At 37.8% G+C, this 27,795-nt stretch overlaps 1 protein-coding gene and 2 long non-coding RNA genes across 9 annotated transcripts; 2 read left to right on the top strand and 1 right to left on the bottom strand.

Annotated features, from left to right (window-relative positions):
• The first annotated feature begins 5,817 nt into the window (after window positions 1–5,817).
• LOC136253437 (uncharacterized) lies at window positions 5,818–17,644 on the top strand. 7 transcript variants are annotated; one of them, XR_010700136.1, is made up of 10 exons: window positions 5,818–5,978; window positions 10,403–10,446; window positions 10,497–10,673; window positions 10,723–10,778; window positions 10,834–11,002; window positions 11,063–11,471; window positions 11,522–11,612; window positions 11,664–11,751; window positions 11,805–11,873; window positions 11,925–12,053. It is a non-coding gene; the product is annotated as an uncharacterized lncRNA (long non-coding RNA). The 7 variants fall into 7 exon arrangements; XR_010700133.1 differs by having other exon boundaries at window positions 5,818–10,267; window positions 10,888–11,002; XR_010700137.1 differs by having other exon boundaries at window positions 5,818–10,267; window positions 11,063–11,110.
• On the bottom strand, window positions 14,388–20,095 carry LOC136253456 (uncharacterized). Its single transcript, XR_010700142.1, has 3 exons — window positions 20,003–20,095; window positions 14,722–14,767; window positions 14,388–14,675 (listed from the first exon to the last, which is right to left on the bottom strand). It is a non-coding gene; the product is annotated as an uncharacterized lncRNA (long non-coding RNA).
• On the top strand, window positions 20,094–27,325 carry LOC136253428 (tyrosine aminotransferase-like). Its single transcript, XM_066046102.1, has 8 exons — window positions 20,094–20,282; window positions 20,339–20,440; window positions 24,362–24,429; window positions 24,486–24,644; window positions 24,699–25,043; window positions 26,705–26,833; window positions 26,879–27,061; window positions 27,116–27,325. The coding sequence occupies exons 1-8, from the start codon at window positions 20,141–20,143 to the stop codon at window positions 27,224–27,226; spliced, it is 1,239 nt and encodes a 412-aa protein (XP_065902174.1). The 5' UTR covers window positions 20,094–20,140; the 3' UTR covers window positions 27,227–27,325.
• Window positions 27,326–27,795: the final 470 nt, after the last annotated feature.

Below are 27,795 nucleotides of genomic sequence, written 5' to 3'. Positions count from 1 at the left end.
TAGAATTAGAAAGTACTTCACCGATCTTTCATGGAGCAAGGTATTACAAGCCATTGAATCAAAAAGAAGTATGAAGTATTATTGCCTTGTGTGCGAATGTGATTTGGAGGAAGAGGAAGGATCACTGTCCATTTGCTGCGATGGATGTTTACAATGGGCACACTTGTGTTGTGCTGGATTAAAAGCAGTCCCAACACAGAAGGAGTGGTTTTGCTATCTGTGCAGAAGTTCTGTGCATGCAGAACACCAATGCAGCAGAGGTGGAGTGTCAATACATAAACGTTTCTCAAAGCAAGACAACAAGAAATCCAAATTGAATAGATCACCTGCTGTTGCAACAGACAGCTGTATCACAGTTAGTTCAGATGAAGGTTCTCAAAGTGACAAAGAAGAAGCATTTAATGTCACCTCAGGGTCAAGGGTATTGTATTCTGATTTTGATATTCTTAAAAATCCCAATGGTTGGCTTAATAGACGATTAGTTAATGCTGGACAGGATTTGCTTAAAAAGAAATTCCCTCAATTTGGTGGTTTTCAAGATGTTGGGAAAATGCAAACAAACACTTTTGAGCAAGAAGATGGAGAGTTCATACAGGTATTACATTGTTATGAATCTCACTGGGTGTTGGTGACAAATAAGGATTGCAAAGAAAAGCAAGTCATGGTTTATGATAGCAATCGTAGTGGAGATGTTTCCTTGGACACGAAAAGAGCGATAGCTTCCATGATTAGGACACCACACTCATATTTCTTCTTGACATTTCAAGATGTTCAACAGCAGGATGGTGGCTCTTGTTGCGGTCTTTTTTCTTTGGCATTTGCCTATTCACTGTGCAGTGGAATTGGTCCTGCCAAAATAGTATACAAGCAAACTGAGTTTTGCAATCATTTTTTACAATGTCTAAAGAATAGAGCAATCGATAAATTTCCACAGGAAGATATAATGAAGGTTCCAGGCAAGGCAATACTGTGGAGAGTAAATGTTTTTTGTTTGTGTCGTTTACCTGATGGTGGAGATCCCATGATCAGGTGTTCTAAGTGTTCCAAGCCATTTCATCGTTCTTGCGTTACTTTTGATGATACTACATCCTATGTGTGGTTTTGCTCTATTTGTACATGTGCTAGTGGTATTCGTTAGTGACTCAGCAAACATAACAAACATCTTTGGAACATGTTTTTGTAACGAAGGTTTTAGGATTTTTCTACAATAGTAATTTGAACTAGCTATGGGATTCAGGCACCTTATTATGAATAGAATATACATGTATCCTGGATGAGTTTCACTGCAATCAAAATCATACTGTAGCCAGAATGTGCATGGTCAGCTAATTACATAACTACATGAAGGGTAGTAACTGTAGCATCTTTGCATGGTCCATGCAGCAGCTGAGATTCACCCCTAGCAGCGCAGTTGCAGTAGCTTATATAGCCAGAATCTACCCTAATATTCAACCTAAATTTCATGTCAGTCCATTTATCATTCAATAAATCACATCTGAATGTGAAAAGCTCTTGGAGGGGAGTGCCATTATGGCCGGAATTAAAAAATATCCCTTGACTGTTCTATTAGAGTATCTCAATCTTCCAAGAAAATGAATGAAGGGGGCCCATGTTTCGTCTGCAGATCCTTCTTTGGAGACGAATACAAGTTTAGGGAGCTACAAATTGCTTTGCAGTACTGCTTCAGCTATTTACAGTGCTGCCGGCCAAATCATATCACGCGTGATGTAGGGGCCGGGTTCTTGATGGTAGATTTCCTTAAACCCCATTCTTACGCTCATGAATAAACGATAATCTACAATAAGTCCATCTCGGAGTTAATAGCACACATGATCCTCGAGGGCCACGTAATTCAGTGTAATTAATACCCCAACAGATCACGTGATGAGTGCCGGAAGAATAACTGTTGCTCCGGGACCGGACGAATAGCAACTACGTTTATAATAGTCCCAGATCGTAGTGTATTTAATTTATTGCCACTCCAAGCAGATTCATTGTTTCGCCTGCTGCAAATACTCTTCCGCATGGTTTTATTCATTATGCTGTTATCTCAACATTTTATTCATTATACTAACGTGATTGCATAGCATCTACCAATAAACTTAGAATCACAACCAAGTTCACTGTATTTCAATGATGCTCTTAGCTTACTACTGAACATTTCAACTATATTCTTTCCTCCAAAAGCTGTTGTGTGGAGCATGAATTTTGAAAATTATCAAAATTATAGCAATAAAGAATTTTGAAGAGGCAGGGTAAATTGCCTGCGACAGTAGTAGCACTGGATAAACAGCTTACTACACATGTTTTTCCCATGCTTTATTAAGTTTAGAAACTAGCCAGTCAAAAGGTAGACCTTCATTAAGTTGTTACAACACGACCCATTCCAGGCATTTAGTAACACAGGACAACTGAAAGTGCTAGTTCACTGGGTAGACATGACTGCATTATGGTATAGTCAAACGCTTTGCTTTGCATTGCGCATCTGTGTGTATTGTGTTGCGTTAGTGATGTATTGATATCATTTATTACTAGTCAATCTGATACCGATACATTCTAGGTATTTGCTAGATACTAAATTGATACATGTTTACTTACAAGAGTTGTTCACAAGAAACAGCTTCTGGTGAATGGGCTGATATACATATGTGAGTTGAGTATATATGTGTGTGTAGTCTGTGTGGGTGCATGTGCAATGTACTTTTCTATACCGCCAATATGAGCTTTACCTGATAGCAACTGTTACACACAAGTAATTGCTTAGAATCTTGCTGTACGGTGTGAATGGAGACTGCTTAAATTTATTAGAGTCGTGCTATACAATAATTTCACTGCTAGATTTTGCTTCAGTTTTGCAGGTGCCTTGTGGCCTTTGCTACAGCACATGTATTTTTAAAAATTAGTAATGCACTCTTCAACACTTTGATACTCCCATGCAAAGTACTATATTTGCTCATACAGTACAGTTATACAGATACCTGTAATTTCACTAATAGCTACAGTGTAGTACAGTAATGTAAGAAATGTTATCAAAACAGCCACACTCAAACAGCATAATTAATCAAAAAGTATGACATAGAATATAATGTAGTAAAACTAATCCTACCAGTTGCTTCTTGTCTATGTATTAAGTTGTCTCAGTGCATTCTGCTCTGTTTCATACAGCTGTATGTATATTGGTAGGACACAATAACAGCAAATTGTCATTTCATACTTTCAATTACATACCTCATCTTGAAAATTGTTTATATTAAAGTTTATTCAAAAATACTATTCAATTACATTGCTTTGTGAGGAGCTATCTGATGGGACGGGTGTGTTGGAATAATTTGTTTGCCTTTTGTAGGTGAATGGTTTAGGTGGTGCCCACAGTCAGCCAAAGGCAAGCTGTGGGTGCATGCCTGATTTAGTGAAATTGTTTTGCAAAAGGTACTCACGACAGGAGCTCATTGAATCCTATGGACAAGGGAGCATGTACATATATACTGTAACTCTGTACACTACCAATACTAGGGCAAACTTCAAACATGGCGTCCAGGTTACTATGTATATAGTTGGTTACATCATTCTTACGCACAACAGGGATACACTAAATTGGCTGCTACTCCATCATCTTATGTAAAGCTGCTTCGATGGGAAGATCATTGAGTCAAAGGTAGAGCCTGGAATAGTCAAGTGGAGTAAGATTTTACGTGATTAGTGACTGTAGAAAGACTGTCCTGCTAAGCCTGTGCTCTAGATACCTCTGTCATGCCATTGAACTTCGTTTCCATAGCTTTGCTTCATCGCAACGGAAACGTGATGTACTCGAGCATGTGCCTCTACACAATATCCTAATTAGGAAATTTTAAAAGATGCTTATTATAGTACATGGCAGCCATGTTTGAATTTTACTGTTTACAGAGTTACATGCTCCCTTGTCCATAGGATTTGATATGCTCCTGCTCACGATCATATACCATGTATTGTATCTTATGTGCAAACACACATTACCAACTTGTCAGATACTGTAGAGCTATCAGAGTCTGATGTATTCCTTCTACACAAGGGCTTTAACTTTGTGCCAACAGCAAGGCTCTTACTTTCTGTCGAACAATAAGAAATCTTCAAAAAGGACCATCTAATAGAACTGACACTGAGAGAAAATAATAAAGCAATGATAAGCACTAAGTGAGCTTGCAGCTATACTGCAACATTGGAGGGAATACTAAAAATGAAATATCAGAAATTCATATCAGACAATTCAATGTATTTTAATGTCATTCAGCTACAGTATGAAAATGTACTGTTTGTTCAATTAGAATTTAAAAAATAAAACTGATTCTACAAAAACCTGTTAATTTTAGCAACTTTTATATGCTCAGCTGTATAGTACGTATATCATATAGGGGGTGGGTGGGTGCGGAGGAGAGGGGTGGTGGACCGCCCACGCGCAAGAAGTGGTTGACAGTGAAAAAACAGTCTATAAGTATCACACAACTGTTTAAATATATACGTTCTTTGATATAGTATATGCATTAGTTTGCCAGTGATAGTTATAAACGGCGAAAAGAATGTAATGAATTGCCCGCCCACGCCCAATTTGCGCCTTCGTTAAAATGGCCTTGCTCAAAGACGATTAAATGTCTATGACATAGTTTTCTGTATAAATACTTTGGTTTGTTTATCATGCTGTAATATTGTGCTGCTGTGTTATGCTATAATAATATTAATGCTTATATTATTTAATGATGTTTGTTTCTATTACTTTAGTGCACGGTGGGAGGTGGAAGCGTCCATGATGATGATTGGGCAATGTGCAAATAAGGTGAGTGTATGCTTTGTAAAAAGAAGCCCACGTAGCTGTGCAGGGCTCATCTTCTGTACAGATCAGCTTCTGTATAGTCTTTCATTATTTTATTTTTCCCGAGGGGTAGCCAACGCCCACGCAAAACACAGAAATGGTGTACCAGAGGGGTTGCCAATGCCCAAGCAAAGCACCAAACTGGCGTATACGAGACTCCCAATCTTTATGTATTTTTAAAAGCATTTAGTGATATTGCTAACTAGTAACTACCTGTACAGTTGTTGATCTACATCTTGTTCTAGTTATTCATGATCGATCATTGTCTACTTTGTTAAACTCACTTTCTCCTTTATTTTTACATGATTTTGGATTTAGGATTTGGTTTCTAATATATTTGTGTATTTCTGATTTGATTTCTCACATAGCATACAAGATTCCCGAGGCATTGGCTACCCCTCACTTTTTACCAATAGCCAGTTCATCTCTAGTTGACAAAGATTGATATTACAAACTAAATTAAATTCTTGATCACAGATACACATTTCCCTTGTTGCTATATGTGGCACACCACAAAATTAACCAATGTAAACAACCATTACCATACCTTGTAGTGTTTTATTTTATGTGAATATGTAGTGAAGTGTGTGTGTGTGTGTGTGTGTGTGTGTGTGTGTGTGTGTGTGTGTGTGTGTGTGTAGTGTGTAGTGTGTGTGTGTAGTGTGTGCGTGATAAAGATTTTTTAAAATTCACCAATTTAAATGTGACTGTTTTTCCACAGGTTTATACGTTGGAGAACTGCAAACAAGAAACTTGAAATTTTTATAATGACCATTTTTCAAAATATTTATTTGATTACATGTACTAAATACAAAGATGTATCACGTGATCAAAAAAAGTTATTAGCATGATGTACAAGGACTATTGACCATTGAAAAGTTGATGAATTAAACATTCAAGAACGTAATACTTCTCCATTGCAACTCGCCCACGCAATATAGCGCGCGCGTCATTAATAATCAGTACTCAGCCAGGGTATGCGACTATTGGATTGAGATAGTGATTTTTATAAAATTATTTGTACCGTGTAAAACGTTCGTCACGAACGGTATAGCTAGCTGAAGTATTCAAGAAAGGATAGATCTAGCCTGGTATAACCTGGAATCGTTAAAAAGTTCGCGCCTGGATTGTTGAGGTGAGCCAATATTTTCATGGCCAATGGTTCTATGTGTAATGTTAAACCCCCTACTTTGTACCATGAAGAAGGCCGTATTAAGCTGTTACATTTTACGTGAAAGTAGATGTCATGCTGGCCATTCCTGCTAGAACCTGGAAAGGGTTTAAAAGTTATCTGGCGCTCCATAACAGAGCCTTGAAAACCTGCTTCCAGTGTAGACGCGTGTATCTTGCCAATAAAAATTTTTTTTATTAAAAGTCGCTTAATTGTTGGATATGTAAAGCTACAGATTTCATAGTATCTAATCTCACAAGACACGAGCATGCCTTGCCCAGAGACTTTGCCAGGACAAAACCCTGGTAATTCAAAAATGTGACAATGGGGCAGATATTGTGGTCCAAAATAAATGTGACTACATATGTGACCGGATTTCATATAACAAGGCTTCCACACACACAAATCAAACTTACGATTTTACCAGAAATGGATTGCTGGTCTAATACACTATCATTTTTCACACTGTACTTCCTTCAGCACTGGCAAGTCTGGTTTCTGTAGCAGCTTTCTTCCGACCCTGTCAAAGCCACGAGTGTGAGATTGGCACCATTAAATGGCCATGGCTTTGTGATAATGGTGTTTAGTGAGCTGGGACTTCACAGAGAACTCGCCAATAGTGTTCTCAGTCAATTTGGAGTAATTTGAGGGCCATGGAGGGCCATGGAGAGCCCAAACTTGGCCTCTGGATTCCAATCGTCTTCTTACTTCATTTTATACCCGTATATTAAGACCACCGTCCACCCCCACACTCTCACCCTATTACTACCACCTGTGATATTATTACCCGCTCGAAAAAAGCTGCTCAAAACAGGGTAAATTTCGGGTATCAGAAATGTATACACCCACTCAGTGATAGCTAGTGAACAGATGAACAATTGGTGCAAATTTTGTTTGCACAGCTGTAGGCACTGGGAAGTTATTACACAATGATTCCTTAAAATCGCCCTATCTCCTAACAAAGCTTTGTGTGTCGAAGCCTTGTTTTGTCAAATTCAATCACATATGAACTTAATCATCTGCAAGACCCTGTCACTCAGACAGAATTGGATAGTGTTCCACTAGTATTCTGTAATAACATAAATAAATATCTCCTGGATCTCTAATGACCAACTTCTAGGCAAAATGTCAGTAGACTTGCTCTCCGCCAAAGAACTCCCAACTGTGCATGCGTGTGTGTGTGTGTGTGTGTGTGTGTGTGTGTGTGTGTGTGTGTGTGTGTGTGTGTGTGTGTGTGTGTGTGTGTGTGTGTGTGTGTGTGTGTGTGTGTGTGTGTGTGCGTGTGCAGGGATGGGCAAGAACTGTTAGATTACCAGCCATTGTATCTGTAAAGGTCATAGAGGCTTTTGTTGTATTGTAGATTGATTCTCCAGCTAGTGTCAGTAAGTACTATAAAGTTACTATTCGATATTGAGCAGGCAGGTGGCACGAAACTTTTTATTTGACCAAACAGCAATGAACTAAGAATGCTTACTGACACCCAAACACTAGTGCCAACTTCAGTCATTGCTCAGGCTGCCAGACTGAAGTAGAAATTAAATGTCCGCTAGTATAGCTGCAGGTATAGATCTCCTTGTGTTATTGCCTACTTGAAATTTTTAATTACACTTGTATGTATATATATGTCACATACTGAAGGTCTCCAAACTCTGTTGTAACCAGGCACACATACTGAAAGGCATGTGCCTGGTCACTGTAATTGTGTCAAAAAATCGTGTTTCTGTCTCTGTTTATATTTAATGCCCATCGAAACTTATTAGCGTTAACAAGCTTACCTTTTGTGACTAGTTGCTACAATTGTTCAGGTGGCACAGTGAGCCATGCCAGCACATGAGCTCATGAGCAACATATGTTTTAATGTTTACAACCTTGTTTGATGTTATAATGTACATTTGTATATGTTTCATCCTTTGGGGAAACAAATATGGAATAACGGATCAGTGGAATAATGGAATTAAATTCTATAGCTTATAGTAGTATTTGTACCCTCTACAGCGCTAATACACTCCTCACCTTGTAGTAACTCCACTGAGAATGCAGTTACAAAACAGTTGAGAGCAACAATAGACCAATCCTCACAGTAGTCTTTAAATAAGATGCATGCAAAGTAATCACTGTGTAACAATCTAACTACTCTGAACTACCTTCAAATACACTACACTTCACTACACATTCGCTATAACACTATAAGTTCTTTTACTATCCTTGTTTATATCAGCTGTCACACATGAGTAACTGCATGAATTTATTAGTGCACTCTATCTTCTAGAAACCTATAGTCTCGTCCCCAGCTGCCCATGCACTTGATCATGCAAAGGTCATTAGTCCAACTTCTTGGTCCAGTTAATCAAGACTCGCGGTAGTGAGGCATGTGGCCAAGAAACTACAAAGCACTCGCCCAATTAAAAGACGCGTGGCCACTACTGTGAGTTATTTACGTGTGGGGACGGTTTTGCAATATTAGCCCTGGATTATGCAACATCTCTCAATAGATTTTTATTGCGTTACGTAATAAAAAAATCTTTTTTCGTAGTAGTAGTAGTAGTTTTCTTGCGACCGTTATTAATGTGTATTTAGACATATTTCTCAACCTTGTGTTACATCTAGCGTAACCTTATACCAGTCAACTTACCCTTGTTTGTACAGTCCATCCAACACTGACATTATCTAATCCTGGTTTGTTCATACGCGTATTTTCTTCGATCAAACCTCTAATCCCTACAATAACTTTTAAAGACACGAAGTGTACACAAGCCCTAATGTCTGATAAACAAGTTGTAAAACCGTGTAGAACCGTAAGTTCCCTACGGAAGTAGTTTTAAGAAGAAATCTTTTAAAGTCCATTTAGTGCCACGTGTGTTCCTTACTTTTTACTGCTGGGCCATTTCTCATTTCAGCTGTAACATTTTTGAGCTTGTTTCTTTACTTTTTGTAGCGTGTATATCAACCCCTACTTCCTTTTTAATTTTTTAATTTTTAAATAGCTAGTATTATTAGGCTGGGGATGCAGCACAAGTTGTTGTCAGACCTTTCAGTGCTGAGCCTAGAATAATGACAAGTAACTGAATTGTCTATGCACACATTTCGAGGTGGGGTGTGTTGTCCTTACATGCAATTTAACATTAATATTACAGTGGTCATTATAAAGAGGTGGTCTTTGTTTGGAGGTGCTGTTAATAAAATGATGACCACTAGGTGAAATTTTCTAACATATCATTTCAGTCCACCATTCCATTCCACTGATGCCCCAAGCTGCCTGCATTGTTGCTTGAGTCCGAGTATCTGGCCTCAATAACCTGCGACAGCGGTAGCACTAGATAAACAGTTTACTGCAAATATATGTACACCTTCATTTGTTATAACATGACCCATTCCAGGTGTTTACACTGGATAGGTGTGACCGCGTTACCATAGTCAAAGGCTTTGCTTTTGCATTGTGCGTATGTGTGTATTGTGTTGCGCTAGTGATGTATTGATATCACTTATTACCAGCACTGTGAAAAAAGAGGAATATAAGATGGTATATCTAATGGCTTAAATTATACAATTAATCTCAGTATAGTCTTGCATTATACTAACTATCTTATACTTTAGTATAAACCCCATCTTATATTATGGGAAACAGATTATACTTTAGTTTAATACACATTCTTTTGCTATGGCTTTGTTTACTTTACTAAATGTGATAACTGACTTTTTAGTTTCACCATCTCATTATTCATGGACTTTTGTTTATGCAGACAGCACGTGACTTAAGATTTTTTTACTGTATCGAACAAAGTCATGATGATTTTACAATAAGTACACAGTCTGTTATTAAATCACTATAGCTAGCTTTGTTGTGATAGCTAATTTTATATGCACACATTTTCATACAGCAAAGCATATAATACCAGAAAAATTAATTATTCAATCAACTCTTTCTAAGAGTCATACAAATCCAGATTTTTTTGCACAGTTAGCACACCTGTAAAAGTTGGTAGTAACGCTTGTGGGGTCAGTGGTGTGCGCATGCGTAGCAGATGCAATTAAGTCGCCATCTTTGTCGCTATTGTTGTATCAGAGCCTAAGAGGTTGTAAATGTGAGACGGTGTATCTCGCGGAGAGAGTGTGCGCGATCGGCGCCATTGTCCAATGACCGCACGATGATAGTTATGGACCACAACTGTACATCCCTGCTGGCTGTAGTGGTGAAGTGGCGGCGTGGTGGCCCAATTCCTACGATGGCAGTGATCAAAAACAGCTCTAGATGAGTAAGTATTAGACTAAAATGATAGCTTGTACGATAGGTTTAGCTGTATTAAATTTTTTATTGTGTATTGTATGACAATGGCCTGTAAATGATTCAACTGTGTACGTATTACATATTTTATAACCTGTTATCTCAGCTTATGGCGGATGACGAGTGGACACAGTTCATCAGCCATCAACGGTAAGAGTATGCATGGTCTGCTCTTATGATTTTGTATATTATCTCTTCAGACGTACAGTTTCTTGTCGGACCTCTTATTTCTCCAGGTTGTCAGTGTATGACATCTGCAGTGTTAATTTCCTTCAATGGCAGCTGCTTCCTTTAAAGAATCTGGTAGCAACCATTGTGGACAGTTTTGTTCTTTTTTCACAGAGTTGTTCAACCTCATCTTCTAATTACTTACAGCTGTAAGTGCATTAAGCTTGATTGTGTTTTTATTCATTTTCTTTTCAATAGGGTAGGAATTACAGACTTAGTCTCGTTCTAAGAGATTCTTCTTACTGCTAAAATCTGTAAGTAAGTACACTGAGAGTGTCCAGTATACAATTTATATTTACCTTTGTTTAGGTTTGTGGAAACCGGTCTCATTTCTTCATGTTTTCCATTGCTTTTCATCAACAGCTGACGGCTGCTACCTCATGTACGACTGGCACTGTAAATGAGTTGAGTGCTTTCAAGAACCTGTTCCATCTTGTTTGTCCTTATTTCGCTGACCATGATCGTATTGCTAACAGAAGTAAGTTCACTAAGAGTATGTAAATTATATTATATTTAGTCTTGTTTCAATTGTACGTAGTGATTACAAGATTCTTGGACTTGGTTATCAGTGCATCAGATGCTTCTTGTGAGCTTATGTAACAGACATAAAAATGGCCACTTGGTAGGAGTATTTTTGTGAGTTTTGGGTATGGATGAATGTCAGACGAAGAGTTTTGAATGGTTATATCTCAGCCAAGAGTGAATATGTCAAACTCTAACTAGCAGGTATGCTTATTCATTAGCCAAAGAATACGGATTTAACATACGTACATCAGTGCTTGAATGTACTTATTTTAACACTTGATAACCATACCTGCTAATTACAGCTTGATATCATTGTTCTTGGCTGAGATATGACCGTTCAAAAATCTTCGTCTGATATTAGCCCAACAAAGTCACATATTAAGTGGCCATTTTATGTCTGGTTAGACTCACTGATAATAACTGTAAGTACACCAAGTAATCCAGAATATGAATTATGTTTACCTCCATTTAGGATTGAGACCTGGTCTTATCAGACTTGTCTTAGTTCTACATGGATTGTCGGTCTCAGACTCGGTCTCAGTTTTAGAAGGTTGTTACAAACTGTAAGTACAATGATTGTTCAGTATACGCATTATATTTACCATCTTTAATAGAGTTGTGGGACCTAGCCGCCGTTCTACATGGTAATACTAGGTTTCCAAACAAGGTCTCGGTTTTATGAGATTCTTATTGTTACAAACTGTAAGTCCAACGATTGTCCAGAATACACATTTTATTTACCATCTTTGTATTAGAGCTGTGGGACTGTTCTACCAGACAACTAACAGATTGTCACAGAGTTCTACATGGTGATGATAATACAGGTAATTTGTAATGGAACTTGTGAATTGTATTTACTGTCTTACCTGCTACAGTTGGATAAAGACTGATAAATGATGAAATTGATTTGATACTGTCATGGCTGGCCAAGGAGACATTGATTTACTAGCTGTACATATTGTGGTTTTAACATATTTTCATAATTAAATTCATTACAAATATAATTATAGAAATTATTTAATTAAGGTAGCCACAGATTATAGGAAAGTAAAAAAGGACAGTAGTATATAGTAGCCAATATATGGTTGAAATAGGCGTAGTATAGTCTGATAATGCACTACACTATACTAGTGATTTAATCTCTAATATATGACTGTCTTAAATGTATTCAATAAGCTTGTTATAGTAAAGTCCTAATCTAATAATATATGCTGTACTATTTCATTCCAATACTAACATAATAAGACTGTTATAGACCTTATTATTCTGAGCTTTTTTCACAGTGCAGTCATTATACCAATACATTTTAGGTGATTGCTAGATACTAAATTGATGTGTGTTTTACTTACGAGAGTTGTTCACAAGAAACAGAATGGGCTGATAAATGTGAGATAAGTTTGTGTAGGGTATATGTGTGCATAGTCTGTGCTGGTGTGCATGTATGTGTGCGTGCATGCAATGCACTTATCTACACCATCAACAACACCTATCTCATGTGACTGGAGACTGCTTAAATTTACTAGAGCTGTGCTATATGCAGCACCACATGCATGTAATGAAATATACTACCTTGTTCTTATAAACAAAGGTGATGCTACAGTAAAATTAATGACCTTGACAGATACAATGGGTGGTAATTTTAACAGTTTTTCCTGACGATAAACAAATGTTTCTTCAATTGCAGCTACATGTACATACAGTACTTCATAAGAACCTATTGAAACTTATACAAGTATGTGGTGTTAAAATGAGTAAAAAATTATCTTCATTTGGCTTTAAAATGCTTTTGATTTTTCTGAAAACACTTCATAGTGTCCTATGGCATGTTTTATCCCTTTCTAACCCTGCAAAAGTTGCAGAACTAAATAGTTTGTTTTTTACCTGTACAGAATGCTCAGTTGCAGTAATGCCCATTCTCTAATATTTAGTTGCTATGGACCATCTAAAGGGGAAATAATTCATTGGTTATAGTGACATCATGGAAGAACATTATACCATAAACGATGAAAGTTTGACATGGCTTAAGTTTGGCAAAGTTCGTTAAACTTTTATTCGTCAATTAACTATTTTATATTGCTTGCTATTGGCTGTGTGGTGAATTCATCATACTTTCATCTGCCAACCTGCTTCACAAGCTGATATTCGCCAAACTTAAGTTGCGCCGAACTTCGTCATTTACTATTAAGTCATGGCATCTATTATTATCAGAGGCTTTGCTTTGTTTATGTAGCAGGTGTGTATATATCTATGTGAGGCAGCATATATAAGTTAATTGGCTTGAGCATCAGTAATGGCTCAACCTGCTTTATGCTCAGTTGCTATTGTTGACCAACGAGAAGCTTTTAAAAGCTTCACTCACACATCTATGTCTGTAATTTATTTTATTGTTGAAAATGTGTCTCCTTATTATTCATCTGTTTGTCTTGTTTGGTCATTTACGTGAGAACTTTAGTGTATTTAAGCACAGTGCCATGGGGGAAACTGGGTAATTCTAATTAATGCACACCAAAATGAATGGGCTAAATGCTAAGTGTATACACATATTTTCTTCCTTAAGATACAGTAGTTCTATAGCTACTACATTTGAAGTACAGTGGTCCCTCTATTATCCAAACTCATTGGGCCCTAAGTACTGAAGTTTGGATAATGGAAAAACTGAAGCCCATTTATTTTTGTACAAAGTAGTGATTGAAAAGTTATAATACAGGTATCTAAAATATATCGCAGTATGATCATATCAAGCTGAAGGCATATCATATCAAGGCATATTAAGCTTCGCGCCAACAGCGAGGCTCTTACATTATATTTTCTGTCATACAATAAGAAATCTTCAAAAAGCACCATCTAATAGAACTGACACTGAGAGTAAATAATAATGCAGTGATAAGCACTACTGTAAGTAAGCTTGCAACTATACTGCAACATTGGAGGGAATACTTTAAATCTAATCTCACAAGATGCGAGCATGCCTTGCTCAGAGACTTTGCCAGGACTAAACCCTGGTAACTCAAAAATGTGACAATGGGGCAGATATCTTGGTCCAAAATAGATGTGACTACTGTATGTCACAGATGAACTTAATCATCTGCAAAACCCTATCACTCAGAGAGAATTGGATAGTGTTCCATTAGTATTCTGTAATAAGATAAACATTTCCTGGATCTCTAATGATCAGCTTCTAGGCAAAAGGTCAGTAGACTTGCTCTCCACCAAAGAATTCCCAACTGTGCTTGCGCGTGTGTGTGTGTGTGGGATGGGCAATCAACCGCTAATGTGATTACATAATTTATACAATTCTGTTGAAACCACATGCTAATTAGCTAACTTGTTAATTTGTATCCATATAATGAATTCTTATAAACAAAGGTGATGATACAGTAAATCAGTAAATGACCTTGACAGATACAATGGCTGGTAATCTAACAGTTCTTCCTGACAATAAGCAAATATTTCATCAATTGCAGCTACGTACAGTACTTCGTAAGAACCTAATGAACCCTGTACATATGTGACATTAAAATGAGTAAAGAGTTATCTTTATTTAGCTTAAAAATGTCTTTGATTTTTCTGAAAACAGGGAACTCATCTTCATAGTGTCTTATGGAATGTTTCATCCCTTTCTAACCCTGCAAAAGTTGCACAATTAAACAATTAAAGAGTGTTGTTTTTTACCTGTACGGAATGTTATCTCAGTTGCAGTAATACCCATTCTGACCATCTAAAGGTGGAGAATAGGGAACTAATTTATTGGATAGTGACATCATGGCAGACCATTATGGCATAAACGATGAAAGTTTGGCGAATTTGGTGAGTTGAAAAAATTAGCCATAACTTTTACCCATCAATTAGCTACGTATATTGCTCACTATTGGCTGTGTGGTAAATTTACCAAAGTTTCATCTGCCAACCTGCTTTGCAAGTTGATTCGCCAACTTAAAAGTCATGCCAAACTTTCGTTGTTTACAGTACAAGTCAGATATTATCAGAGGCTTTGCTTTGTTTATGTACAGTAGCAGGTGCATGTACATCTGTGTGAGGCAGAATATAAAAGTCAGTTGGCTGGAGCATCGGTCTGGTATTAAATGGTTCCAGCTTTGATGCCTGCTTATGCTCAGTTGCTATTGTTGACCAAGAACGAAGCTTAAGCTTCACTCACATGTCTATGCCCTTAATTTATTTTCATTGGAAATGTATCTTCTTACTATTCACTGAGAAATTCCATTTGTCTTGTCTGATCATTTGTGTGAAAACTTCAGTGGGTGTCATGGGGAAACTGGACAACTCTAATTAATGCACCTCAAAAGTGAACAGGTTAAAATAAATTTAAAGTATGCACATTTTTTGCTTAAGGATTTCTAGTGCATTTGAAATACAGTGGTCCCTCTATTTACAGGTATCCGAACTCATCAGACCCTACTGTAAGTATAGATAATGGAAAAATTGGATAAATTTGATAAATGAAGCCTATTCATTTATATACACAGTTGCTAGTGCTGGGCGGTATTGAAAAATTATAAACATTATCCGTTATCTAAATAATATTACGGTATTTCCATATCAAGCTGAAGCTTATGTTAAGTGAGATTCACTGTGATATATACTTATCATGAAATAATTCATGAAGCAAGGCACATTTGGATCCATGTCATGAGCTTCAAGGGTGGACGCATGCTTGTTCTTCTGGTGAGCAGCCCATGAATTCACAAGCTGTTCAACCTTAGTATTATTACTACGACATTTGTCAGTTTCATTAATTTGTCGAAATGTGCTTCATTTCCTTTCAGGTGGACTGGAAGCCAAGATATTGTTTACTGAAGAGTGAAGGACAATTAATTGGTTCCCATAAGAAGTATATAACTGGTGGTGGGCCGGCTGCTTATGGGAAAACCGTTAAACAACATAAAACTTGATGGTAAGTCTCTCAGTGTGCAGTGTGAGTGAGTGTGCAGTCAGTGAGTGAGTGAGAAACATTACTGGACAAAGTGTAAGGATTCTTACTGTCTGTATGTATGTGTGATAAGCATCTACATAATTACATGTATATTTAATTAAGTCCTGATTAACAGGACCATAGCAAGGGGTCCACTGCTCCGGTTTTGGCTGGATTACCTTTCAGCCACTCTGAATTTTGCAGGGGATTGAGTTACTCTAATAGAGCAGTCAATGCAATAACTATAATAGAGCAGTCAATACAATAACTCTAATAGAGTAGTCAGTTATAGGTTTCAGTTACCAATCTTACAGTCAGAATTGCTTCCAAATTCCACATCAGAGGATTAAATTGTGACCTATGAGGAAAACCAAACTACTGTATAGTACAGTGTAGTGCAAATATATTATGGTTTTGTATAGTGATGTGTGCTTGTTACAGTGGATGGTTTTGTTCACATCCTAATACAGTGATTCCTCTATTATCCAAACTCATTGGCCCTTGCTCATGAGTGTATGTTAATATACAGGGGTGTACATGTACTATTGTTCTCTACAGGACTTGGATGATACCCTACGCTGTAATGTAAGATGACAATTCTGTGTAAGTTGTGGGAGCTACGTTGTTGAGGTTTCTTGGACAAGGTGGCTAAAAGAGGAACACTATTGTACAGAGGGTCAGGCTGTTGTGTGTTTGAGTATTCTACTTGCATACTACCCCTGTTGCCAAGATTACTGTGTGAAGAATTCTCGATCCTGATCCTGATCAGATAAGAAGTCTCGATTCTGATCAGGTAAGACAGTTGATAGAAATGGTATTGTGTATTTTTTCATCATATTTTTAGGTTCGGCTGTCCTTTGTAATGTGGAGAATGACTGGAATGGAAAGGTGTGTGTGCGCGCGTGTGTGCACTAAAATCATGCCTTACAGTGTGATGTTATACTGCTTAAATTAATTATAAGTCATGTTGTACAAAGGGATGGAAGACTGCTCATATATTTATATTCAGTGTTTAGTGCTAAATGACTATGTTCAAGAGAGAAAAATGCTTGGGTGGAGTGCATACATCTTATTTTAACGAGCACTCAAAATTTTGGCCATCAAATGATGTGTGTGCAAGTCACTTGTGTGTGTGTGACTGTTGGCATGTGAAAGTATCCTAACAATTAGAGCTTGTAGCTTTGTATTAGTTGGTGTTTAATAAATATTATGTGGAAAATGTACTGTAGTATGTGTTATTGAGTTGAGTGTGTAGCGCATACTAATTACCCACATCTCACTTTTGGTTGAAGTGGAGCATAGGGTCCCACGTCTTCACCTGCAAGACATAGTATGGGTTATTTGCCACAAAAGGAATTGCCAGCACCTGAGGAGTGCACAGGTGTCTCTCTGGGTAGGCACAACTGTGCTATAACCAAAGACTTTTGTGTGTGATTTTGTGCGTACAGTCTCTATCTGTGTACACTGGTACATTTTTATGTACATGTTGCATGCCAATAGTAAGTGTACTAGAATGTTATGTATTCATTTTTTTGCAGTGCCAGAATTATCGGTTTGTCAACAATGAACTACATGGAACCTGTGCCTCTCAACCATGTCAACAAGAATGTTGTAACTGTTAAAATAATTGATTTCTGTGTGTTTATCATTATCCATTAATCATCACGTGCATGTTTACCAGTACGGATACATGCATAGGTGCATTTCTAACGGTAGATACTGTAATGCTGTCTTAAGAAAGCTAGCTAGCAGCATTATACACGCATGGGCATGGTGGGTGATGCGACTTTAGGACCTTGAAAACGTCTTGCGCAAACAAATAAGTGGCTACAGCAAAAATACGATTTTCTTTCTGCAGTTCAACGGTATATAAGCATACTAAACTCACTGTTGTATTAGTTGTACGAAGAGTTAATGCCATAAAAGTCCATGGCACTGAACGGTGACGTGTACACGGCAGTAACTCGAATGGGACTCACTATAAACATCACGTGCTAACAAACTGCGCAAATATCACGGATAAATACAGAAGTATACAGATGCTCGTGTGAGGTTCATACTTCCTCCAGATCATACTTAGGGGTTTGGTACGAAAATGCCTTTCATACCTGCGTATGAAAGGCATTTAGTGTGATAATCATACTTTATGGTGTGAATTTCACACTTCCGAATTTACTGTGTAGTTAGCATTTTTCAGCCCTTCTAGATATTTGACTATCATTTCACTTAGGCTAGGTTAATGATTTTCTAAAGCTCTTATGCTTCAAGATTCATAGTGTCACTCTTGGTATACGTAGCTTGCATTGTGTTGGCCTTAATTTCAGTGGCCCAGTGCCTATAGCTAGCTAGTAGAAATCTTACACTCGAACTTTGTTTATAGTTACATATTTTTTAATTGTTATGCATTTCTAAGATGTGACTAATAGTGTTCCTCTAGTTAGCTACTTCTGATAAGTAGATTGCAAAACAATATTTTCGAAAACGCATCGTCATTTTTAAATTTTGTCTAAATTTCTGACTATAAGGTACAATTATAGTCTTAAGTATAATGTATACACACTACTCTCAGTAGTAAGAAGGAATTTACTACTCTGTTCTGCTTGCTTTATAATACTAATTGAGGTGCAAGTCCCAATAAGATTTGTATTTTATAGGAGGTTGATAACACCATTACCGAACAACTCTGTGTAAATATGGACATGTGCATTTGTACGCGAAACACCCTAATATAGCGCACACCATTACAGTCTGATTTGTTTGTACTCTACCGTTATCTTTAACTTTGTATATCCAACCTAAGTAACATTCCATAGCATAGCTAAAACTTTGTGGCTAACCACGTTAATTAACCACAGGTTATTAAGTAATAGTTAGACTTCAGACCACAGGGGTCTAAGTAATTTAGTAACCCGATGGCCCTGTGTCGTGGCGCCTGAGCGAAGCGAAGGCGCTACTACAGGGCCTGAGGGTTACTAAATTACTTAGACCCCTGTGGTCTGAAGTCTAAGTTATTTAGACCCTTTATGTAGTTGTTGTACCTTAACATTGTTGACAGCTGCTTGTAACAGAGAAATGTAGCGTTCATTAGTAGAAACAAGCCATTACTCCACCCTTTACCGTTTAAAATAAATTTTCAGGTGGCGATGCGTTGCCAACGCTACCAGTCCGGGTGCGCGTAATAAACATGAAAGGGTCTAAGTAAACATGAAAAGGGTCTAAGTAACTTAGACACCTCCAAAATCCACCAAATTCACCACCAAAAGGGTCTAACACTATTGAAGCACTATAAGTAGCAACCCACTGTGTTGTACAGTGCGTGCGTGCGTGTGTGTGTGTGTGTGTGTGTGTGAGTGTTTGCAACCATACTATTTTGTTCATAGCAACAGTTAATCTAAAAATCCTTTATTTTATACTTTTATTTTTACTTCTCAATATACGGAATGTTGACCATGGGGTGGGTGGGTGGGGTGAACGCCAACGTCAACGTTGTTAATTCAAGCAGCATTGAAGCTTTATGAAATAGCTTAAGTAATGGTGCGTGTAGCTATATTTATTGTCCCGTTTATTGGCTACTTTACAGTGCAATTACAGAAACAAGGCCATGCGATTTGGGATTAATTGCACTCCTACTATTGAGACTAATGACAGTAATGTATGGCCAACTAAATCACCATGTGATTAAAAGAGAAATCTCTCTGGCATCACACAAAGCGAAAATCATGTCATGCAGTAGCTAGACAGTTCGTCACGGTGTACTGCCTGAGCGAAGCTGTAGTGCTAGCTCCAGTCACAAGCCCCGCCGGCCCCCCGCCCATTCAGAAATAGTCCTAAAGCGAAAAGGCGTAGCTACTGCTTTTCTTTCAGGCAGGTACTTTCCCTTATGTATGGCTGCCCCACCCACGCATGGCATTTATCATTTATTACGCTGCGAAGATTTTTAGAATGCCCAAGATCAGCGCACTTACAAATTTCACGACTTTTATTATGCATGTGACACTCACTCTATACATAGTACATACGAACCTTGCTGCCAAACTGCTACCTTGCTGCCAAACTGCCACGTCACTCGGTACGTTACGACAATACAATCACCGTGATAATTACAGTAATTTTGTGTATAATCCGTAATTATGAAATCCGGAACTGACTCTCCGGTACACAATGGGAGAGGAGCAGGACGTCGATGCTTGGTTCATACCGGCTTCAGAAGAGTCCAAGAAGATTATTAATACAATTAAACAAGTTGTGGATGGTAGGAAGCTGGACAAGAATCCTGACAAAGACGTGCTGAACCTTTCGATCGGTATGAACCAGACAGAATGCTTATAATCTTGCTTACACCGCATAATTGTCCTCTAGGTGACCCAACCGTCCATGGTTTTACCGTGCATGGGACCGTGAAGGAAGCTGTCAGAGGTGCCCTTAATTCGGACAGCTTCAATGGCTTGGGCCCAGCACATGGTGAGTTGCTCTCGAGTTCATACCAAGTCGAGTTGAGATGTACTTGTACTGTACACATATATGCATAGATAATAAATACCCTATACTGGAGTAGAAACATCTACTACTCACAGGTGAAATTTTGGTGTGTCAAGACTTTGTCTGCGAATGCAGATGTGTGCCTATGTACGGCGGTACGTGATGCCCCATAGTATCCATGATACCCCATAGTATCCATGCTTCATGCTTCTTATATACTGTACACAGTACTGGGAGCAGACTTCATAAACACATGTTTTGCTTACTGGTGAGTAGTAAGCATACAGCTATGGAATATAAGGTTTGGCCTGTTCACAGTGGGTGTATTGGTATATCTGCTCCAAGTGCATGCACATGTACAGTTTCCACAACCTTTTGTGTTTGTCAAATTTCTGGCTAATACACATACTTACCCACTGCAATAATTGATCATGATGATTTAAACTTATTTACTAATAACTTACTAACATTACTATAGACACTTAAATCATTGTGGCTAATAATTATAAATCTTTGTAAATTTTTTTTTTTTTTTACCTGGGAACATCAGCAGAGCTGCCTGCCCAGTAATAATAAATAAATAAATCCCCATGAACCACATACCAGAACATGTAACTTTAGTAATAAACATCAGCCTTAAACTAGGTTGTTCACCCTGCCTTTTTCACAAAAACATGTGTAACTACTTTTATACGGAAAGAGCCTATACCAGTGGAAGGCCAATCACCACCCAAGAAACTATCTATTAACTTAGTGGGTAAAGCAATCAAGATATATCCAGGCAGTAAACAGAATCTTTGAATGAAAAGTGTTTTAAAACTTCATGTACTTTTGTATGGGTTCTAGACAGGTGTTTCCAATCCATGTGTCTATTATTTATGCACAAAACGTACTGTCTAATTCTGTGATCATCTGCAAGCCACGCCCTTGTTTATTTTCTATGTAAGAGGCACTCCTGCCATAAGACCAAAGATTATTGTGTCTCCTGCTTATATGATGTTCCGGACTCATTAGTGATAATTTACAAGTTGGATTTTAAGAATAACAGCAGTTTGTGTAGTGGTACTTCACCATCGGCTTGTACAGGGAAGTTTAACATTAGTATAAGCCTATGTAACAGCCATCTAGGGTAAAGACCTGACTCCCATCATTTCAGACACCTGTTATTATACCACAAGAGGCAAAGGGTTAAGGTTGGTAGTTGAGTAATTAATGACATACACACAATGGAGGGTCAGAGGCCAACATACAACCTGTACATACAAGACCCACGGGTGTGTTTGTATTACAACACAGCCATTTGATCACAAATACCATTATCTGATCCGAAACAGCCAAGCTGTAAAACAAGAGTGCATGCGGCCCTCAAAAAGGCTATAGTGAAAAAAGATGTGAAATCCAAGGTGGCCGCCAAGAAATGGCTGTGATGGTAGGTTAATGGTAAGAATTTTAATAACGACAATTCAGGTGAATTTTGGTGCCACTTGGTCTTGGCACAAAACTTACCTGAATTGTCGTTATTAAATTTTTACCATTAACCTACCATCACAGCCATTTCTTGGCCGCCACCTTGGATTTCACATCTTTTTTCACCATAGCCTTTTTGAGGGCTGCACTCTTTTTTACAGCTTGGCTGTTTTGGATTAGATCTCACTTCTTTTTGTATTTGTATACCCCAAAGCCGGCCTATGGCCGGCTTTGAGGCCTTTTTAAATACATAATACATATATTTATTACAGAACTCTTCATGGTGGTTTCTTTGTAACTGAACACTCTACAAGGTGACTTCTTCTAGCTTATCTCTCTACAGGGTGATTTGTTTGTAGCTGAATTCTGTACAGGTGATTTGTTTGCAACTGAGCTCTTTACAGAATGGTTTCTTTGTAGCTGAACTCTCTACAAGGTAACTTCTTCTAGCTGATCTCTCTACAGGGAGATTTGTTTGTAGCTGAACTCTCTACAGGTGATTTGTTTGTAGCTGAATTCTGTACAGGTGATTTGTTTGCAACTGAGCTCTTTACAGAATGGTTTCTTTGTAGCTGAACTCTCTACAAGGTAACTTCTTCTAGCTGATCTTTCTACAGGTTACTTGTTTCTAGTTGATCTCTTGAATTCTCTTCAGGGTGACTGCTCTATTAGAGTATCTCGATCTCACACTTGCTACACCAAGTTGGATTTCGTGTTATAACTCTGTGGCTTTAAGTCTGATTCTTCTACACCATTGAAGAGCCTTTCTAAGATGAGTACTCCATCTGTACAGCGATTTTCAAAGCATTACCCCAAGCGGTTTATCTGGTAGGTGTGGCAAGTAGTAGTTTTTTATTAGCTAATCTTGATTGCATAATTGTTACACACGTTGGTTTTTTTGTTGTATCTTCCTGGTTTTTAGCTCGATTTCTTTCAAACCACAAAAGGTTTGAGGCTCAATAGTTAATCTATTCACCCACCGATTTTCAGCTTCTTCCCATACGCAGTTTACCCTGTAGGTGTGACGACATGTTGGTGTTATTTTTTGTGAATAATCGCTCATAACACTTTGCCTGTTTATCGTATTCCAGCCAAAGTTGGTACTGAGATGTACTTTTATACCCCCCCTTCTGTGTGCCAAATTTCAAGGAAATCGGATATGGCATTCGCGTTTTATAGCAGTGTTGTAAGTGTGCAAAAAGAGGAAGAAAAATAAGAAGACCTGTCAATATACTCATGGATGTTGTGCGCCGGCTTCTTCAGCCACACGACACACTACTGTGTGTCTTGATATAAATCCTATTGCATCAGACCTGTGGGAAGGTATCAATTTGTTGGTAGAGGATCAAATAGCTTATCAGGAAGTTACAGTGTACATAGATCTGTGCCTAATTTTTGTGCCATGCTTGCTTCAGTTGAAGTGATTAAACAGACACACTACATATGTTTTCCTATTGAACAGTACTACATGGTCACAAGTACACAAAAAAAAATTGGAATTTTCAACTGGAGTAGGGATCATAGCACATCAATAAAAAGTACTGAAATAAGCTGGAGTAGTGCACGATATTAAATCACAGTAAAACAATAAGAAGTGTTGTATCCCTACTGTGCTCAAGATATCATAATGGAAATGCTCAGTAGCGATTACAGTGATTTAATATCGTGCACCACTCCAGTAATTTATCAATGTACTATTGTCCCTACTCTAGTTGAAAATTCCAAAGTTTTTGTGTACTTTCTTAAGTTTTTTGTACAATAAAATTTATTATGACTGGTGAGCCCACGCATACCGCACCAAAAGAAAGAAATGGTGCTGCTTCCCAGCTGCCAATCATCGTCTGAAAAGTGAAGTATCCATTATGCTTCGTTGTCAGCTATGTACGTATGTTCAACACGTTACACTGCAGCTAGTGTGAATCAAGAACTGTTCGAAAAGCTCCTCTGCAATCAAAGTAGCCACTATAAAAAATACGGACGATTTCCGTTTCGAAGGAAAGCCATGCATCACGCGCTACCGCTAAATCAACTCCTTTTGTTGTCATGAATGGGACACAAAGGAAGACACTACAAGTCCATGAAGAATGTATTGTACATATACTGCGGTAAGCCAAAAGGCACCTGTCTGGCTGTAGCGATGTCGAACAGTGAAAAAATCAAGCCCATAGCCTTAGCCATTATCACAAGTTATACTTGTCTGACAGCATCAGTCAGTCAGAAAATTCTGTGTAATAATAATAATTCTGTATTAATAATTTTGTAGCAACTTGATGAAAGCATTTTTGGGTGATGTTTTTTCAACGACCACACCTACACTTTTGTGGTCCTACTATACAGTGCTATCGTACTGTATGATAAAGATTTTCAAAATTTAATAGCATTCCATTTTTTCATGCACAGGCTGGTCTAACATGATACCTGTTCTTGTACCCACAGGTTTATTTTGTGCCAGACAAGCAGTAGCTAAATACCACACATCTTCAGAGGCTCCTCTCACAGAGGATGTGAGTACATTGCAGTAATTGGTGAATACCTTTCTCACTGACGTCTCTCATCTTAGGACATCATCATGGCTAGTGGCTGTACAGGAGCTCTGGATTTGTGTTTCACTGTACTGGGCAACCCTGGCCAGAACTTGTTAATACCAGTTCCAACCCTGCCCTTCTACACAAGTACAACTATACCACGAGGACTAGTCCCACGGTATTATAATCTACTGGTATGTAAATGATATCATAGTAGCTAATGTTTGTGATGTCATTTTTGTCTCCAGCCTGATAGACAATGGGAGGCTGATCTTGATCAAATGGAGCAGTTGATAGATAAGGATACTGTGGCTATTGTTGTAGTAAATCCTTCCAACCCTTGTGGTTCAGTTTACTCCAAACAGCATCTTCTTGACATCCTAGCTGTGGCAGAAAAACATTCCCTACCTATAATTGCAGATGAGATATACACTAACATGACTTTTAAAGACCAACCATCATATCCCATAGCATCACTCTCTAAGAATGTACCGATACTATCCTGTGGAGGTCTAGGGAAACTGTGTTCTGTGCCTGGATGGAGGGTAGGCTGGATTCTTTTACATGATAGAAACCAGAGACTGAAAAAAGAGGTACAATATCATCTCTTTTTATTCACATACCACTTGCATTATTATATTGGAATGTATTAATGCAACTGTACATTGTAGCTATTAACAAGCCACATTAAGGAACATGGCAAAACAATCTTTTATCTAAGCTCTTACAAATGATTCCTCTTATAATTATATTGAAGCAACTGATGCTTTAATGAATGATGAGAATTACATTGACTCTTAATAAAGTAGTCAAGTTTTCTGTTTTGACTTGGTCTTTGTAGACACAAATGATGGAATGATCTGTACCAACTAGTGTTATCAAAACTTTATAAGCGTGGAGTAGTTTCTTTTTTAAGGTCAAGAATGTTGTTTCCACCCAGTGGCCCACATCATGTTTTCTTGTACTGCCACGTGAATATTTCTTGTAAAGCTTTACTATATAGCTTAGAAAGAATGGTCAAAGATTGTCTCGCTGGAGGTGGCCAATTCATGTAATCAAAATACTCCAATAGAGTAGTCACATTTTTATTTTAATAAAACACGCAGTGTTGGACCTATACTTTTAATTTAAATATATTACTTGTTACTGCCACTGCAATGAAATGCATAATATTACTTCAGTTTGAAAGTAACTGGTAATATTTTATATTATAAACTTTGCGTGGGCGAGATCAAAGGAAAAAGTGTGCTTTAAATTTCATAAAGTACACTTTTAGGGCAAAGAGTGCTTTATTGTATGATTAAAGCTCTTTGTGGTGCAATAAAGCACAGTTGCCCACGTGCTCTAGTGCAGGCTAATAGCCTGCAGTGCTCACGCCAGTATGACTAATCACCCAAGCCGGTGAAGGCTGATAGCCTGTGCCACGCTGAGTGCCAGGCCAACACGAGTGCTACCACTGGATTGCTTTTATAGACATAACTAAATGATTCGATGATGGGTGGGAGAAGGTAACATTGCTGTTATGTTTGTCAATGTACACGGACAAGTCCTGGAGATATCACAGAAATACTTCACCATGTGTCACAATAGAATCCATTGTGGGATGTGACCAAAACCTGCCAAAATACATGATGAGCGTCTACCATGCCAAACTATGGTGAACTACACGTGAGTTACTTTGTTGAACCAGTTTGGGTGCATTCAGACTGCTAATAGTTCATGAATTATGAGTCCTAGTGTACACCCCTGGCCTTGTATGGTGAAGCTACACGACTTGAAAGTTCCATAAATCATTTAAAGCATTGTCTTGCTCGTGCTATATGAAAAATAAAGCACTCAGCACTTGACCTCGATTCTAATAAAGCACTTGGCTTCGCCTAGTGCTTTATTTTTCATGTACATTCCAACCCTGTAGCACTCACGACAATGCTTAACATATATACTTATATACATATTACACACTTTTAATATTAAATAATTATATAATATGACAACAATTAGCTCTTCCACCTGCAATTACTCTCTCAGTTCAGTGTAGATTATTATTTTTAATTTTATCATGATTTTATTTTTGCAAAATAAGTATTTGTGCTTTTGTTAGTACTGTGTACGTATGTAAGTGTCATTTTCAGTCAATAGTTTGATAAGCTGTTTTTTGGCATACAATGCCTGACATGTAAATAATATGACATATGTCTACATTATTCATTCAAATTCTACGTATAGCTATGTGCACTCTTGTTGCTATCCATAGGTTATTCCTTCTTTGTTACTAGTAGCTCAAAAGATACTTGGTCCATCCACTCTACTGCAGGCTGCATTGCCTCAGATATTTGACAAGCTCCCTCAGTCGTACATCGATCAGACAATGGTTGTAGCTAAAGTAAGCAAATAACAATCCTGGTGCTAGTATTATGCTCTTGTATAGGCTGATGCAGAAATTGCTTACAAAGAATTATCAGTTGTGGCAGGATTGAAGCCTTACAATCCAACTGGTGCCATGTACATGATGGTCGGCGTGGAGTTGAGTAAATTTCCTCACATAAGCTCCACTGTAGAGTTCATGGAGAAACTGATGTCTGAAGAGAGTGTATTTATCCTACCTGGTGAAGTGAGTGTATGGGACGTACAAAAAGTGATGGCTATCATTGTTATGTTTTTACAGTGTTTCAAGTATCCAGGCTTCATCAGATTAGTGCTGTTGATATCAAGTGATAAGATGAGAGAAGCTTGTGGTCGTATCAGAGAATTCTGTAACAGACACTGCCAAGCATAGAATATCACATAATTTTGTAATTACTTTCAATTGCGAAATGGTACAATATCACATCTAACATAAGATACTGGTACATGCCTTTGTACTGCAATCCTTTAATATTAAATTTCTATCCCACTAAAGCCTTACATCAAGGTAAAAAACCAGGAGTATATTATGGTAGTTATCATACAAGTCAAAGACAAGTTGATTTACACATTCAGTTTATACCACCTCCACTCTTAGCTCACTGATGAATAATGTTTTTTGTGTGCTTTGGATCATAATTTCTTCCTTGTTAAAATCTGTAAAATTATGTGACCGGATCTATGACTGTGATCTGTTATGTGACATAAGTCTTGTAGCCTGATCATTGTCTTCAATGTAGAATAATTTCAATTCAACAATTTTTACAGACACCAATTGAATACACCATGCAAGCTTTCATGGAAAGGAAAAAGTGTACCGTGCATGCACAATAAATGTCAGTTTCTGGTTTATGAATATAGTAGTAGCTTTAGACAACTTAAAAGTTGTCTAATTAGGACATCAATTTGTAATTAAAGGAAGTGTTACCAGTATTATACATA

This window comes from Dysidea avara, chromosome 1 (assembly GCF_963678975.1).
Source record: "Dysidea avara chromosome 1, odDysAvar1.4, whole genome shotgun sequence".
In the NCBI taxonomy this organism is placed as follows: Eukaryota; Metazoa; Porifera; class Demospongiae; order Dictyoceratida; family Dysideidae; genus Dysidea; species Dysidea avara.
Note: the sequence above shows the minus strand (reverse complement) of the source record. Positions and strands in the feature narration are given on the sequence as shown.

What these genes read in the sequence shown, in the direction of transcription:
- LOC136253428 (XM_066046102.1), top strand. Translation starts at nt 20,141, where the DNA reads ATGGGAGAGGAGCAGGACGTCGATGCTTGGTTCATACCGGCTTCAGAA. An exon ending in TGGCTTGGGCCCAGCACATG is followed by an intron (nt 20,441 to 24,361) that starts GTGAGTTGCTCT and finishes TTGTACCCACAG; the next exon opens with GTTTATTTTGTGCCAGACAA. An exon ending in AGACAATGGTTGTAGCTAAA is followed by an intron (nt 26,834 to 26,878) that starts GTAAGCAAATAA and finishes GCTCTTGTATAG; the next exon opens with GCTGATGCAGAAATTGCTTA.